This window comes from Ictalurus furcatus, chromosome 6 (genome assembly GCF_023375685.1).
Source record: "Ictalurus furcatus strain D&B chromosome 6, Billie_1.0, whole genome shotgun sequence".
Lineage (NCBI taxonomy): Eukaryota > Metazoa > Chordata > Actinopteri > Siluriformes > Ictaluridae > Ictalurus > Ictalurus furcatus.
In genome coordinates, this window is record NC_071260.1 from 25437951 (window position 1) to 25451708 (window position 13758).

Sequence of the window (13758 nt, forward strand, 5' to 3'; positions counted from 1 at the left end):
ACCATTGTTCATTATTTCTTTTTAAGAAAAAAAGGACTTTTATGTATATTATAATTAAAATTGCATTTCATAGTAATTAGATGACTTTTCTTTATGCATTTGTTATAAATTATTGCCTCGTAGATATGTAGTACTCTGCTGTCTAGATGGATTATTTATTTCAGAATTGTCTTTTTCTTAACTTCACTTTGACATAAAACTAATTCCATAGGAACAGAGGTGTACAAAATGACTGGTACCGGTTTAGAATAGATATACAAACCTATTACTAAACAGGTTTTAAAAGGAAACATCATTAATATGGTATATTAATAAAGTAACAATTAATAATTGTTTACAAAACAGTATATGTCTAAAATAATCATTCTATAACTGCAGTATAGCTCATTCAAGAATGCACTTTTACAAAGGTTGGCAGAATTCTTGAATAATCTTAAAAATGGGTCCAGCAAGAACAATTTGGATGTTAAAAAAAAGATGTCTGAGGGGAAATGGTTAAGAAAGGGTAAGACATGTAACAGTAACAAACATAGAATGAATAACTTGAGAAGGGCTAATAGTAACCCATCCCTTTTTGTGGCCTACTTAGTTGCTCTCAATTTATGCCCACAGGAATGTAATCAGATCTGTAGAGCACGTTGCTCCTCTGCCTTTATCCCATTACAAAAGTAAGAGTCTGTGCCACCACTCACCTCTCTGACATCTGTTTCTCTCTCTGGCTTCTTTTTTTCTCCTCTCCACCCCTCCAAAACATGACCACAAAGACCATGAATCTATCCGGTGCATTTGATTTCCTTTGATGTCTTCCTTTTCATGCTATACAAGATGGTATGTTTAGGTCTTGGTCATTATGACCATTTTATCTCTCAGATGCTGCAGTACTTGAGACTAAAACGATAAGCAGAGTTATACTTTTAATACTTGAGAGAATACCTTTTATTAATTGAACATGAAGGCACGATAGATAGACGGACAGGTGTCAACATAATGTCTATCAGTAAGGTGTTGGGCCATTATAAGCCTTTAGAACAGCGTCAGTGCATTGATTCTTCAAGTCTCTGGAACTGTACTGGAGGGAAAATGAAAAACGTTCTTCCCTCAGTTGATTTTTCCTCAGTTGATGTTTCAATAATGATGGTGGTTGAGAGCGCTGTCTAACATGTCAGTCCAAAAACCCATAGTTGTTTAATTGGGTTGACAGCGAAGGCCATAGCATATAATTTACATCATTTTCGAACTCTTTACAGCATTCAGTAAGCCCTTGTGTCCTGTGGATAAGGGCGGAGTCATCCTGGAAAAGACCACTCCCAACAGGATAGAAATGTTCCACCTAGGTGATCAGTCAAAATTGACTTGCAGTGACTATTCCCTCGAAGAGCACAAGTGGACAAAAAAGAACATGCCAGCAATTGCTTCCCACAGTATAACAGAGGCACTGGTGTATATAAATACAATGCATATTTTAGTCTTTACCTTCTTTTAGTCTTTACTAATCTTAAGTTCAATAAAACCTGACTGCTAAATACAACAGTTTCTTTGGTGTTTGCACATTTTCCTTTATGTGTAGGGCAGCTACAAATGGCAAAAATTGTCATGTGGTATATTTTATAAAATATGATGTGTGTACATGCAACAGCACACATTTCTTTAGTAAATACAGCCTTCCGATAGGTGGAGGTAGTTCCCAGTGCAACACCAGGATGCTTCTTGTCATACTTTATGTTCCTGGAAGACAGTCTAAGATGCTGTTTTAATTTTAATATGCACAAACAAAGATGATGGGCAAATGCTTGTGCCATCTTTTGATAAAAGCTGGATATGACGATACCCTGAAAAAGAAACAAGGAAAATCACTTACTTTCCTTAATTCACTTAATTTCCTATTTAATAATTTGTAGCACATTTAGCAGCTTATTATTTTGAGTGGAATTATTCTAACATGAATGTCTCACCTGGTTGAATGCAGGAGAACGGGAGTGTGTATTGCCCTATAAAATCATTCTTGGATGTCTTGTCATAGTCTTCCACAACATAGCGAACTATTGCCAGTTCGGGCGTATGGACCACAAACTGTAATGTTTCATTCCAGTGTGGGTTGAATCCTGTGCAAATGAGAAACACAGGAGGAAATCAATGCCAACACAATCTCCGAGAGTCAAATCGAATCCAAAGTTAGCAGAATGGCAAGAAAGTATTTCCAAACAGTAACAAAACACAGCTAATGTCCCATATGCAGTGAATTTAATGTTTTAAATTTGATGGGATGACATCACATTTTTACCCTTACCGTTGTTCTCGATGTATTTGGTCTCCTGGTGGGTCTGGTCGAGAGGTACACCATAGATCTCCACCCTTACCAAAGGGTCTACGATGGACCACTCTTTTTTGCTTACTTTAGGGAGCTGTTGGCCACTTATTATCTAAAATCAATGCACAGATTTTTCACATACTTCCAGTCAATAACATTTTAACAAATTAAGCTGAAATTAAGCTCAGATTTGAACATATTATCATTATTAAATTAATAAGTGTATCAATGCCTGGATAGTGAGGCTGAGAGGAAAGTAATCCTTCCGGTCATTGGGCCTCTCTGGGTCGAAACATTGTTCACTGTCGCGCAAGATCTCAGGTTTCAAAACGTATCCACAGCGGTTATTCTGACTGAAGAGGCCGTCATTAAGATCCATCTCCAGTCCTGCTGTCTGGACATTCAAGGCCACTGTGGATTAGACACATTATAGTTTAATGCAGAATGTGGTGCTCTTAAGATAGATTCATTGAAATATCAGGAAACCCTAGGAGAAAACGTCATGCCATCTGTGAGGAAGCTGAAGCTTAGACATCTGGCCCTTCCAACAGGACAATGATTCCAAGCATACCACAAATTCCACAAAGGCTTGGTTACAGAAGAAGTCCTGGAAGATTCTACAGGGCCATCACCGTCACCTGACTTGAACCCCATAGAAAATCTCTGGTGAGATTTGAAGAAGGCGGTTGCAGCATGCAAACCCAAGAATATTACGGAACTGGAGGCCATTGCTCATGAGGAATGGGCTAAGTTTCCACAGGAACACTGCCAGAAGCTATGCATCTCGTTTACAGCAGGTCGTAACAGCAAAAGGGTGCTCAACTAAGTATTAAAGATGCTTACCATGCAGGGATTGAATAATTTTGAAACTGGAAAAATCATTAAAAGTTGCATTTTCAGTTGAATTTGGGGAAACCACTTGAAGCATTCATTGTGTTGAACTATTTCAATTGTTTTTGTTTGATTTGTTCATGGCAAACAGCTGAAAGTCTGTAAATTTCTAACAATAAACCTGATATATATATATATATATATATATATATACTGTATTTATAATGTATTAGAACTTATATATAAGTGCTGATACATTATTGTTTCAATAGTCACAATTACACAGGTACTTGTATGCTCGGATGCTCAAAATAAACTTAAAAAACATAGGCAAATGTTAATATGGGTAAGTTTTCAGTAAGGAGTCATTTAGTTTTTGGAAGCAGTCTCTAGTGTCAACACTTTATAACAGTCAAAGCTGTTCCATAAAGTTTATTGGAAAATAATCACACCATCATGTCACTGATTATTTTTCTATAAAAGCACACCTGACAAGTTTTACTTGGCTGTATTATTGTTCAAGTTAGTTCAGTGTCTGCTGAATTTAAAAAACGGTCATACCAATTTGGCATCCCACATTCCACATGTCATGGGGGCAATAATTTGAAGAGTCTGTCCTCAGGCCACTAGGATACACTCTGCTTAGATGTCTTCTGTTATGCTGAATAAAGTCAGCTCCTGGTTCAACAGACAGAAATGATCACATGGTTTGTGGACTATTTATTATCTTAGAATAATTAATTCATTAATATGTTATACAGATGAATGGAATTCATAAATCATCACAATTGTGTCACAAAAAGGCAAATAAACACAAATTCAGAGCTTTAGAATAATGTATTTTAATGAAACTGTAATAAAAAAGAACATTAAACCTGTTTCCTTGAAATTCACTTATAATGAAAATTGCTGCAATCAGCCAACAAACAATTAAAATACGTGAGTATATAACATGCGCTCAAATTTGTGATTACATTCTAGAGCAAAAAAAATCTCTTTTGGTCTAAAACCAGATTTAACACTTATTCAGTACATCAGAGTTTTGCAACTCCAGTTTCATTTTGTTTCTGCAAAAACAAAACTTTGTTATTTGGTATTGTCTATAATTTTATTATATCGCAAGCACACTTGATATTTCATTCTTAATAAAATTAATAGTAATTGAATTGAGTAATTTCCTAATTAACAATTATTTTCTATATAAAATGATAAAGTAGCACCGACAAATTGTATGCATTAAAAAAAATTGTACTTTATTTTATTATTATTATTTTTTTTTTTTTACATTTTATGAGCTTACCAGCTTCTTTGATAAGTTTGCGGGCCTTGGACTCAGAGAAGGAAGACATCTCATAAGGCTTGCTGTAGGCACGCGAGTGTTCAAAGCTGTTGAAATGAACATTCTTGCAGTATATAACAAGGTCTGAAAGCTCCTTGGATAGATTTTCCTTTGATTTCTGATCAACAACACACAACATTTCCACATTAAACATCAGTGCAGTGGTGGCTCAGTAGTTAAAGTTCTGTGCTAGTGAGCAGAAGGTTGTGAGTTTGGATCCCTGACTGTCAGAAAGATCGACTAATGCTCAGCTCTGTAGTTGCATTGTATACGGTCTGAGTTTTGGATAGAAATGTCCTAATAAATAATCATAAATGTTATCTGGGGTCTGATATCCTTTCAGGCACAGATCAGTCATTTAAATCAAGAATTTCTTCCTGAAATGTATATATAGAGAATAGTTAGATCATAATGGTTCAAGGTTAAAAATCATTTCTTGAACTGAAGGGTAAATCGACTATTTAATAGTTTGATACTCTGAACAGTGATCTTGTGGTTGGTATATTCAGTCATCTTCAGTAACCGGTTTATCCTGGTCAGGGTCATGGTGGATCTGCAGCCTATTCTAGGAACACCAGTCCATTACAGGGCAGTATGAACAATCATTCACAGCTAGGAGAGGGCACATTAGAAAAGCCAATCCATCTACTGCCATGTTTTTTGTTTTTTTGGTTGGGGTGTGGGGGGGAAACTGTCTGTCTCCACACAGACAGCAACTGGCATCCAGAAGTTACGAGGAGGACTGTGTGACAGATCAAAGTACAACTACTGTTCAGCTGCATCCTCAATTTGTACCACGGTGCACTAAGCATTCATCTCTCCCTCTACACCATATATTTCTTAACTATTTAATATTTAAAACCGTTTGAACATGCAACCAGTGAGGATGTGTGCCTGGCTACAGAAAGATATGGAAAATACAATCTTTTTACCCTCCCTGTATATATAAGATTCACTGTAATATATAATTATAATGTGTGAACAAACCAATCAACCTCACAGTGACCAATGTCCAAATTAACCTACCCTGCTCTCTGTGGCCTGATTGTCCTTGTCCACAGCCTTATCTTCATCACTCACATCACTGCTTTCTAGATTGTCGACATCTGAGCACTCCTCCAGTTCTCCAATCTTCTTTCCTTTCAACAGGATTTTCCCCTTAAGTTCCTGAAAACATTTGTATGATAACAGATATTTTTGTAAACTCAAAGAATCTATTGTTATTAAATAATGTAGGGACATTATCAAAATGTATATTTTTTTATTTATGAGCTCTGAGTGAAAGGATTTCTATACCAGGCCTCTCATAGATGTAACTGCCTTCTAAGTCAAAGTCTTTAAATTGTTAATGCCGCAGAAATCCATTATGATACATTAGAACATTAAAACATGCTTTTTTTCCATTTTCAATGCAATGCTCTGGTGATCGACTGAGACCTGATACTGTTGTGATGTTCTCTGCAAAATTCTGTTGTCACATTATGCAGAACCTCATAGGTGTGATAGCAATGTGCTTTAGGACAATTTGTCCCTTGTGTTCATAAAATCTGTTTCATGTAAGTTAACATAACACATATTCATAGCAGAATATACTAGGTAACAAAAGATGCTGAGCCCTAGCTTACCTCTGGTGATGGCAGCACACCGGGCACCTTTCCATCTATTGTAGTCTTCAGTAGCATGTCACCAAAGATATTCTTTAAGAGCTCAGCCATGACTGTCTGCTGTTCAATGCTGCAGTGATTTTCAATTGTCAAAATTAGTGGGTATTCCGATGCCTAAAATGCAGTGGTGGATTGAAAAAAAATACTCATTATTCTAGCTTGTACAATTGCCAGACCATATTCTTGGTTTAACTGAATTCCCAAATCACCTCAAAGGCATATTTCGCCACTGTGGAGATAACATCTTTAAACAGAATCTTGGATGTGAAAGTGTGTCCATGGTAAACAATGGGTTCTCCATTTGGGCCATCCCAGCAGTCCACCTCCACACAGCGACAGCCTCGTTTCAAAGCCCTATATAGAAGAAACAGCTCTTTCAAAACAGGACTGGTACCTTTGACTGGGTTTAACTGAAAACTTTTATACTGAATTTTGCTGTACACTCATTGGCTACTATAACAGGAACACCTGTACACCTGCTCATTCATGCAATTAGACAATCATGTGGCAACAGCCCAATGCATACAATCATGATACAGAGCAAAAGCTTCAGTTAATGTTCACATCAAACATCTCCTGGGATTTTCATGCACAACAGTATATAGAGTTTACACAGAATGGTGAGAAAATCAAAAAAGCATCCAGTGAATGGTTGTTCTGTGGGCAGAAACACCTTGTTGAAGACAGAGGTCAGAGGAGAATGGTCAGGCTGGTATGAGTTGACAGGAAGGCTACAGTAACTCAAATGACCAGACTTTATAATGCTGGTGAGCAGAAAAGCATTAAAATACCAGGTGAAGTTTTTCCAATCTTCAACTGACCAGTTTCGGCAAACTTGTGCCCACTGTAGTCAGGTTCAAAGTCACTGAGATCCCATTTTTCCCCGTCCGATGTTTGACCTGTATCTGCATAATTTCAAGCATTGTGCTATTGCGACATGATTGACTGATTGTATAATTGCACGAATGGGCAGGAGTACAGGTGCTCCTATTAAAGTGGCCAGTGAGTGTGTATAAAAGTATAGTGTGTTATTAATAAATATTCTAACTAACACTTTTACACTAAATATTGATATATTTCTTCCCAGAGCTATTTAAACATAATCAGCATGCAATAGTACAGGTGCGTTTTTACTTAATGTACGCTTCCACACTGCTCCTCCCTTTCAGCTGGTCATCTAAGAGGTATGTGTTGTGTGAGGAGGAGATGAAGTAATCATTGAGAGGCTGTGTCATATCCTGATAGAGATGCTGGTGTTCTGAGTTGAAGATGGTGCCTTCAGCAGACGTCAGGTACATCAGAAATCCATCAACTGACATGACGTGGTGGGTTTTAGCTGGTCAGAAAAAAAACAGTGAATAGACTTTCATTATAAGTTCACACAAATCAATAAAGCACTTCAGCTGAATACATTATGAAGTCTTCTGGCTTAATGGAAGAGAAAACAATACTGCTGTTTACTCTAAGCTCTCACATCAGGTAGTACATAGCATTATGCCTTAAGTATACAGACTTCAAAAGTTATGCAAATGACTTCATGCTAACAGGTTTCTAGCTATTTTTTTTTTTCAATATTTTTCTTAACTACTGCTTTCATTTACATTCATTTACATCGCTATAGCAAGTCACACAAAGATTAAAGCTAAGATGCCCTTGGTTGTCAGTACCAGTATCTGAGGGTTCATATTGGCGGATCAGCTCAAGCGCATGTTCATGACTCCTCTTGCCCTCCAGCTGCTCCTCTCTCAGGAACTCCTCCAGGTCACAATGGGAAAGTGCCTGTCCATTACTGGAGTATTCCTGGAATAACTCCAGAATTTCCTTCCTCTGTGTAAGCATCTTATAGAAGTGGACAAATTCCTCTGCATCCAGCATGCCTGTCTGGCTCATATCAGCCATCTATATCAAGAAGAGCAAAGGAAAAAACTCAAATATGGAAAAATCATCTCTACATGGTATAATAACCTTGCAGTGTTCTGTAAGCATTTGTTAGGTAAATAGTAGATGAGTAAATTCCTCAAGTGATGTACCAAGTGTATTAAGGAATGGGGAGTGTTGTTAAAGGACAATAATATACGACAGGGTGATGTGATGGAGCCCAACACAAAGGTCCATGCATTTTATCCAGTTATATTTAATGTTGTGTAACAGCCACGAAACAAGTTATAAACAGTCATTCCCACACCAGCTTCTTTTTTTTACTCTCTTGTGAAGTTTGTAAGAAAAAAAAATGCAGCTTGTCAGGTTATGGAGAAACTTCCTTCACAGTGAAGGCTGAAATATTTACAATTTTATTTCTGACTTTTAAAAATGTCTGACACCAATTGCACAAATTTAAAATCTTTTTAAAAACATTTAAAATCTGTTTATCTGTAGCATATACCATATACCGTAAGTGCCTGTGAATGAGAACAAGTGCATTAATATAAACCTGTGATATGAACTACAGCTGGCACTATTGTCTGAGCTGCTGTAATAGAAAATTAATCAACACCATTCCACCAATCAGAATCAAGAATTCAACAGCACTATGGTATAAATTATGGATTTCAATCTATATTCTAATTTAATTATGTATTCTATCTATATCTCAGTAGTCAGTAGCCTATTAATATTATACGGGATAATATTCTTTCTTGTGTTTAATAAAATTGAAATAATTTTTAAATATGCCATCACTCCTCACCGTGAAAAGAGCGTTTGCATGGAGCTCATTCATGGCTATGTTCATAAACTTCAGCAGCTTTTGAACCTCCTTAAAGCTTATCCTTCCATCTTTGTTTTTGTCTGCTGTCATAAACAAATCAGAGACCCATCTGAGTAGAGGGACTATTCAAGGAAAACAATTTCATCTGTCTGACAATATTAATATTCATATGAGTATTCGAATTTTGGAACAGTGTTCATTCAAAATGACTGTGCCTCTGCTGAACATACCAAAAAGAGATGAGAACTGGATGTAAATAAAAAGGATACTGGTCAAGTTTTTCACAGTCATCCATGTTCTGCAGGTTCTCTATGAGCATCCGCATGCCCTGAATCCAAGCCTGAGCCTCCTCAGCTGATGAGGCCACAAGGTCCAGGTTCCCACGGCGGCCACGAAACACCAGTGTGAAGCAGCATTCTGGAGGGAATTCATCTGGCATACTGAGGAACACTTCAGACTGATGGCCCTCTCGCACTGCCTCCACATCACCTACAGAGACTGTACATTGTTGTACCATGGTAGATGTGAGAAAGTTCGCAGTAAAATCAGACCATGTTAAATTACACTCTCCAATTTACATTACAAATTGTTGTAACCAGAAATTAAATTAAGATTTGGGGAGTTTTGAGGTGGTTTCTCTTAATCTGGCAACAATATAGGAACAGCGCTGTCCAATTTCAGTGTTATTAAATGCAGTTCTCAACAATGGTAAATGGTCTGCACTTATATAGCGCTTTTTTTTCTTCTACAAAGCACTTTACACTGGTTCTCATTCACACACACACTCTCACACCAATAGTAGCAAAGTTGCCTTGCAAGGTGCTAGCTTGCCAACCGGAGCAGCTTAGGGTTCAGTGTCTTGCCCAAGGACACTTTGGCATGTGGAGTCATGTGGGCCGGGAATCGAACCACCAACCCTACGATTAGTGGACAACCCGCTCTACCCGCTCTACCACCTGAGCCTGAGCCACAGCCGCCCCTTAATTAAACACTTAATTAAACTATAATTAAGTGGCCAGAACTTTTTGTTTTCCTTGTTTGACAGATCTACCAATGATAAGTAATGCAGTAAGACTTAGACTAGTAAAATGAAAATATTTTTGCTTTACTAATAAATCTACAGCACATACTCAGCAGTTACTAATGGCCTTGACAAAAATCACATTTTACAATTGTGAAATAAAAGCATTTTACTGTATTGCTTTACATTATGGTTCCCTTAAACAAGATTGCTTACTACATTTTATTAACATTAACAAACAGTGAACTTCAGCATTAATAAACTGGGAGTAATGATAAAGTAACAAAGTTAACATATGCTAACTGATATTTGTCTAAGTGTGAACTATACATCTGCATTAATCAATGCATTAGTATTTATTCCATTCATGAGTTAAAAATAAGTCCACATTAACATAAATTAAATGATAGCATGTTACTAAATGTTGGCAATCGATTTAATTTAGGGCTTTACTGCCACCTACCCATTATTCATTATTATCACCATTTATTATGCCATGGTATGATTTACACTTTATCATATAAACATACCAGAGCTAAAGTTCACATACAACAAAGGTTGGGGAAGCCTACCACACCACATTTGATGGTTATGTAATGTGCCATGTTGTAATATGTTTATTTTTATTTTTATTATATGTAATACAGACCAACAATAATATACATTAGTCCCTATGAATCCATAGGGATTCTCTGCTAGATATATCGCTTTGCTTGTATTTTTCTCATTTGTTAGTCACTTTGGATAAAAGCGTCTGCTAAGTGAATAAATGTAAATGTAAATGTAAATGTAATAAGCCATGATGGTTTTCAGCATGCATACTAATAATAACCTTCATTGCTGAGGAAAAGTTAGCATGCTCTGTGAGTACCTACAGGTTGAATAAGAGATTATATCCCAGCTGGATTTGTACATGACAGTCTTGCAGTCATCTTGCAGTTTGTAGTGGCGATGTCCTTTCCACATGCGAGATGTTGCTTTCCTCAGGACACTTCCAGCCTTCATGATGTCAAGATTGGCATTACTCTGAACACCTGAAAGGGTACAGAATAAAATATGTCCGTAAAGCATATTTAACACTTCACATTACTTATATTATTGGATCAATAATGCCAAAAAGGAGAGATAATTAATGAGGTGGCCTTTGGTGGAACAAACTTACAGACTTTCTGTGGACATTCCATTTCCTAAATATGAAGTACCTGTTGGCATTAACATACATCATCAACTTGCATATTTATACTGCAAATTCTGGGTCACATGGGCAATGTAAACTTAAATTAGTATGACTACATGGTTGGCAGGAGGACACATAATCACAGCTTTACGCTATGTATGACTTGTCAAAGCACTTTCAAGGATAAAGGAATTATTCCTGGTTATGTATTAATGAATCTATATTCAGTTTATCTAAACCTTTAGAATGACTACCTAGCACAGAAGAATTGATGGACATGAAGAATTCATGGATGATGAGCATACACCATACTCATTACAAAGAGTATGGTGTATGCTTACACACTGGAGTCCTATTATTTTTCTTGTCATCCGTTTCTTATTTAAACGAGTAGAGTGTTTAATTATGTTACATAAAAAATAATTAAACTTATATTTAAAAAAAATAATTAGCCAGTAACACTCAAAATACAGCAGACGTGTTTGGATTGGACTTAGATCTATAATTTTGTCTTCTTGTTTCATACACTACAACTCATCCTGTTCATTGCAAGAGAATCACATTATTTGCACTAATCTTCTGTCTTGGGCAAAATATTATGAGTTTTATATCTGAATTTGTCTAGAATTAAAAAAAAGAAAGCAATTCAATGGTACATGTAGCTAGCATATCAAGCAGAAGAGTGCAGAGTCATAGACTCAGACTAAAAATAACTCTGAAACAGAGAGACAAGTAAACCATAGAGCAGACCAGAAACCTAACTTTCCAGTGTGACCCAAATATTCCAAACCAAGGCTGAATGTTAGTGTGCTGTGCCTACAGTAATCTATGTCACCACATAGAGTACCTACTGTACCCCTGTACTTCTAATGACCTCCACCTGCATCCCATCTGATTTTTAGGGGGCTGAGAATGATTTTGTTTGAACACAACGCATTTTCAAAACCTTAAAAGACAGGCAGAAATCTCTGGCTGATTTTTGTATCCTTACAGATGGAAGTGAAAGACAAACAGCTAAAAGGAAAAACAGCAAAAATACTCACCCAATGGGAAAGCACCCTCTTGATGCAGTTATGTGTTGGAAAGGAAAAGAAAGCCAAATTTGTGTTAGAGACAAAAAACAACAACAAAACAAAACAAGGAGAGTCTGTCTGAGACCACGCACACACCCATACACGGAAAGCTGAGAGTGCTAAGTGTGCTCAGTGACGCTTTCCTCTCTTTGCAGTCTCTCTTCATCCCTTCAACCCTCCTCCTCTTCCTTCACACTCCATCCTCACCACTCCCACTTTCCTTTTTTCACTCATCACTGAGTCACTGAGCAGCTTTTCCTCCTGTAATTGTGCATGGATTACTACTGTGTTACTAAACATAGCTTTTTAAATAGAATATGCCCAGCTGTTGTATTAAATATGTGCCTTTAAATACATATAATTTAATTCTGGTTGCTTACATTTATTTAGGTGTGGAACTCCACTGGCATCTAGTGGGTAAAGAGTTATAGTCATGCCCTGGAGGAGCAATATAATCCATCAGCATACATCAAAAATGAAAGCTAAGCTGAGAGCAGGTGCAGAACAAAGGCTTTTCATACTTATCTGTCCTCTTTTTTGACCAACCAACCAAGTGTTCCTACCTGATATCCGACTTTAACTATGCAGGGTGCAAATAAATGCAGGACAAAGAGGCAAAACCAAGGGCTCTGGACACGCATATACAGCATACACATATCTTATACATATTTCCTTAAAACATCCTTCTTATCTAGAATCTCTTTATATTAACTGTAAACTGTTTTATGCCAGATTATTGGAAACAGCTGGCAGACCAGATAGAAGGAAAAGGGAGTACATGGACTCCCTACATTACTCTTGGAAACTTATTCATTCATTCCTTTTCATTTAGCGGATGCTTTTATCCAAAGCAACCTACAAATGAAACTTATCAGTGGAAACCCAGTGAAGGAAAGTTTCCAAGTACAGATAACATGTCACTTGTGCCAAGGCAAGGATTACTGCTGGAGCATTGCAAGACCAAATGGTTCTTTGAAATTCTATTCACTCTGTCTATTTAGTCTATTTATACAGACTAAAAGTTAAAACCATTACAACAGTGAAGCCATTGAAAGGCTACAACAGTGCTTCTACATCTCTCTTCTGTTCTCACATGCTTCATATCCTTTATAACCATCCCAGTCCCTAAAATTAGGAGAACTACAGGTCTTAACAACTACAAGTCCCAAAGCTATAGTCATACAGTCATGAATGTAGTCATAAATGCCTTGCTGGATATCCTTCAAGGCATTTCTCAGTGATACAGCCAACAATGAACTTAAACCTACATTAGACAGAGCTGTAGCAGGTGAAATGCTCCCTGCTGACTGTGCTACATCTGAACAATCGATGGAGTATATATTTCCTAATAGACAGGAAACAGGTGGTGTGTCTAGGAAAACACATTAGACAACATGACATTTTGTACTGGCACAACACATGGCAAGATGCTTTCCCCATCTTCTCAGAAGACTGAAGATCATCACAACTACAACCCCAATTCCAAAACAGTATAACAGAATGCAATGATTTGCAAATCTCATAAACCCATAGGTTATTCACAATAGAAGATAGAAAACACATCAAGTGTTTAAACTGAGTAAATGTACCATTTTAAGAAAAAAATTAAGTAATTTTGAATTTGATGGCCGCAACACA

At 37.0% G+C, this 13758-nt stretch overlaps 1 protein-coding gene across 2 annotated transcripts; it reads right to left on the reverse strand.

Annotated features, from left to right (window-relative positions):
- Window positions 1-391: 391 nt before the first annotated feature.
- plcd4b (phospholipase C, delta 4b) lies at window positions 392-12304 on the reverse strand. Of its 2 annotated transcripts, none has more exons than XM_053627324.1 (16): window positions 12091-12304; window positions 11033-11072; window positions 10746-10904; window positions 9119-9338; window positions 8829-8958; window positions 7810-8041; window positions 7277-7478; window positions 6352-6496; window positions 6104-6256; window positions 5505-5645; window positions 4440-4596; window positions 3701-3817; window positions 2541-2719; window positions 2288-2420; window positions 1953-2102; window positions 392-1829 (listed from the first exon to the last, which is right to left on the reverse strand). In XM_053627324.1, exons 2-16 carry the CDS (start codon window positions 11052-11054, stop codon window positions 1738-1740), a joined length of 2232 nt encoding a protein of 743 aa, XP_053483299.1. In that variant the 5' UTR covers window positions 11055-11072; window positions 12091-12304; the 3' UTR covers window positions 392-1737. The 2 variants fall into 2 exon arrangements, with proteins under 2 accessions (XP_053483299.1, XP_053483298.1); XM_053627323.1 differs by having other exon boundaries at window positions 393-1829; window positions 9119-9347.
- Window positions 12305-13758: the final 1454 nt, after the last annotated feature.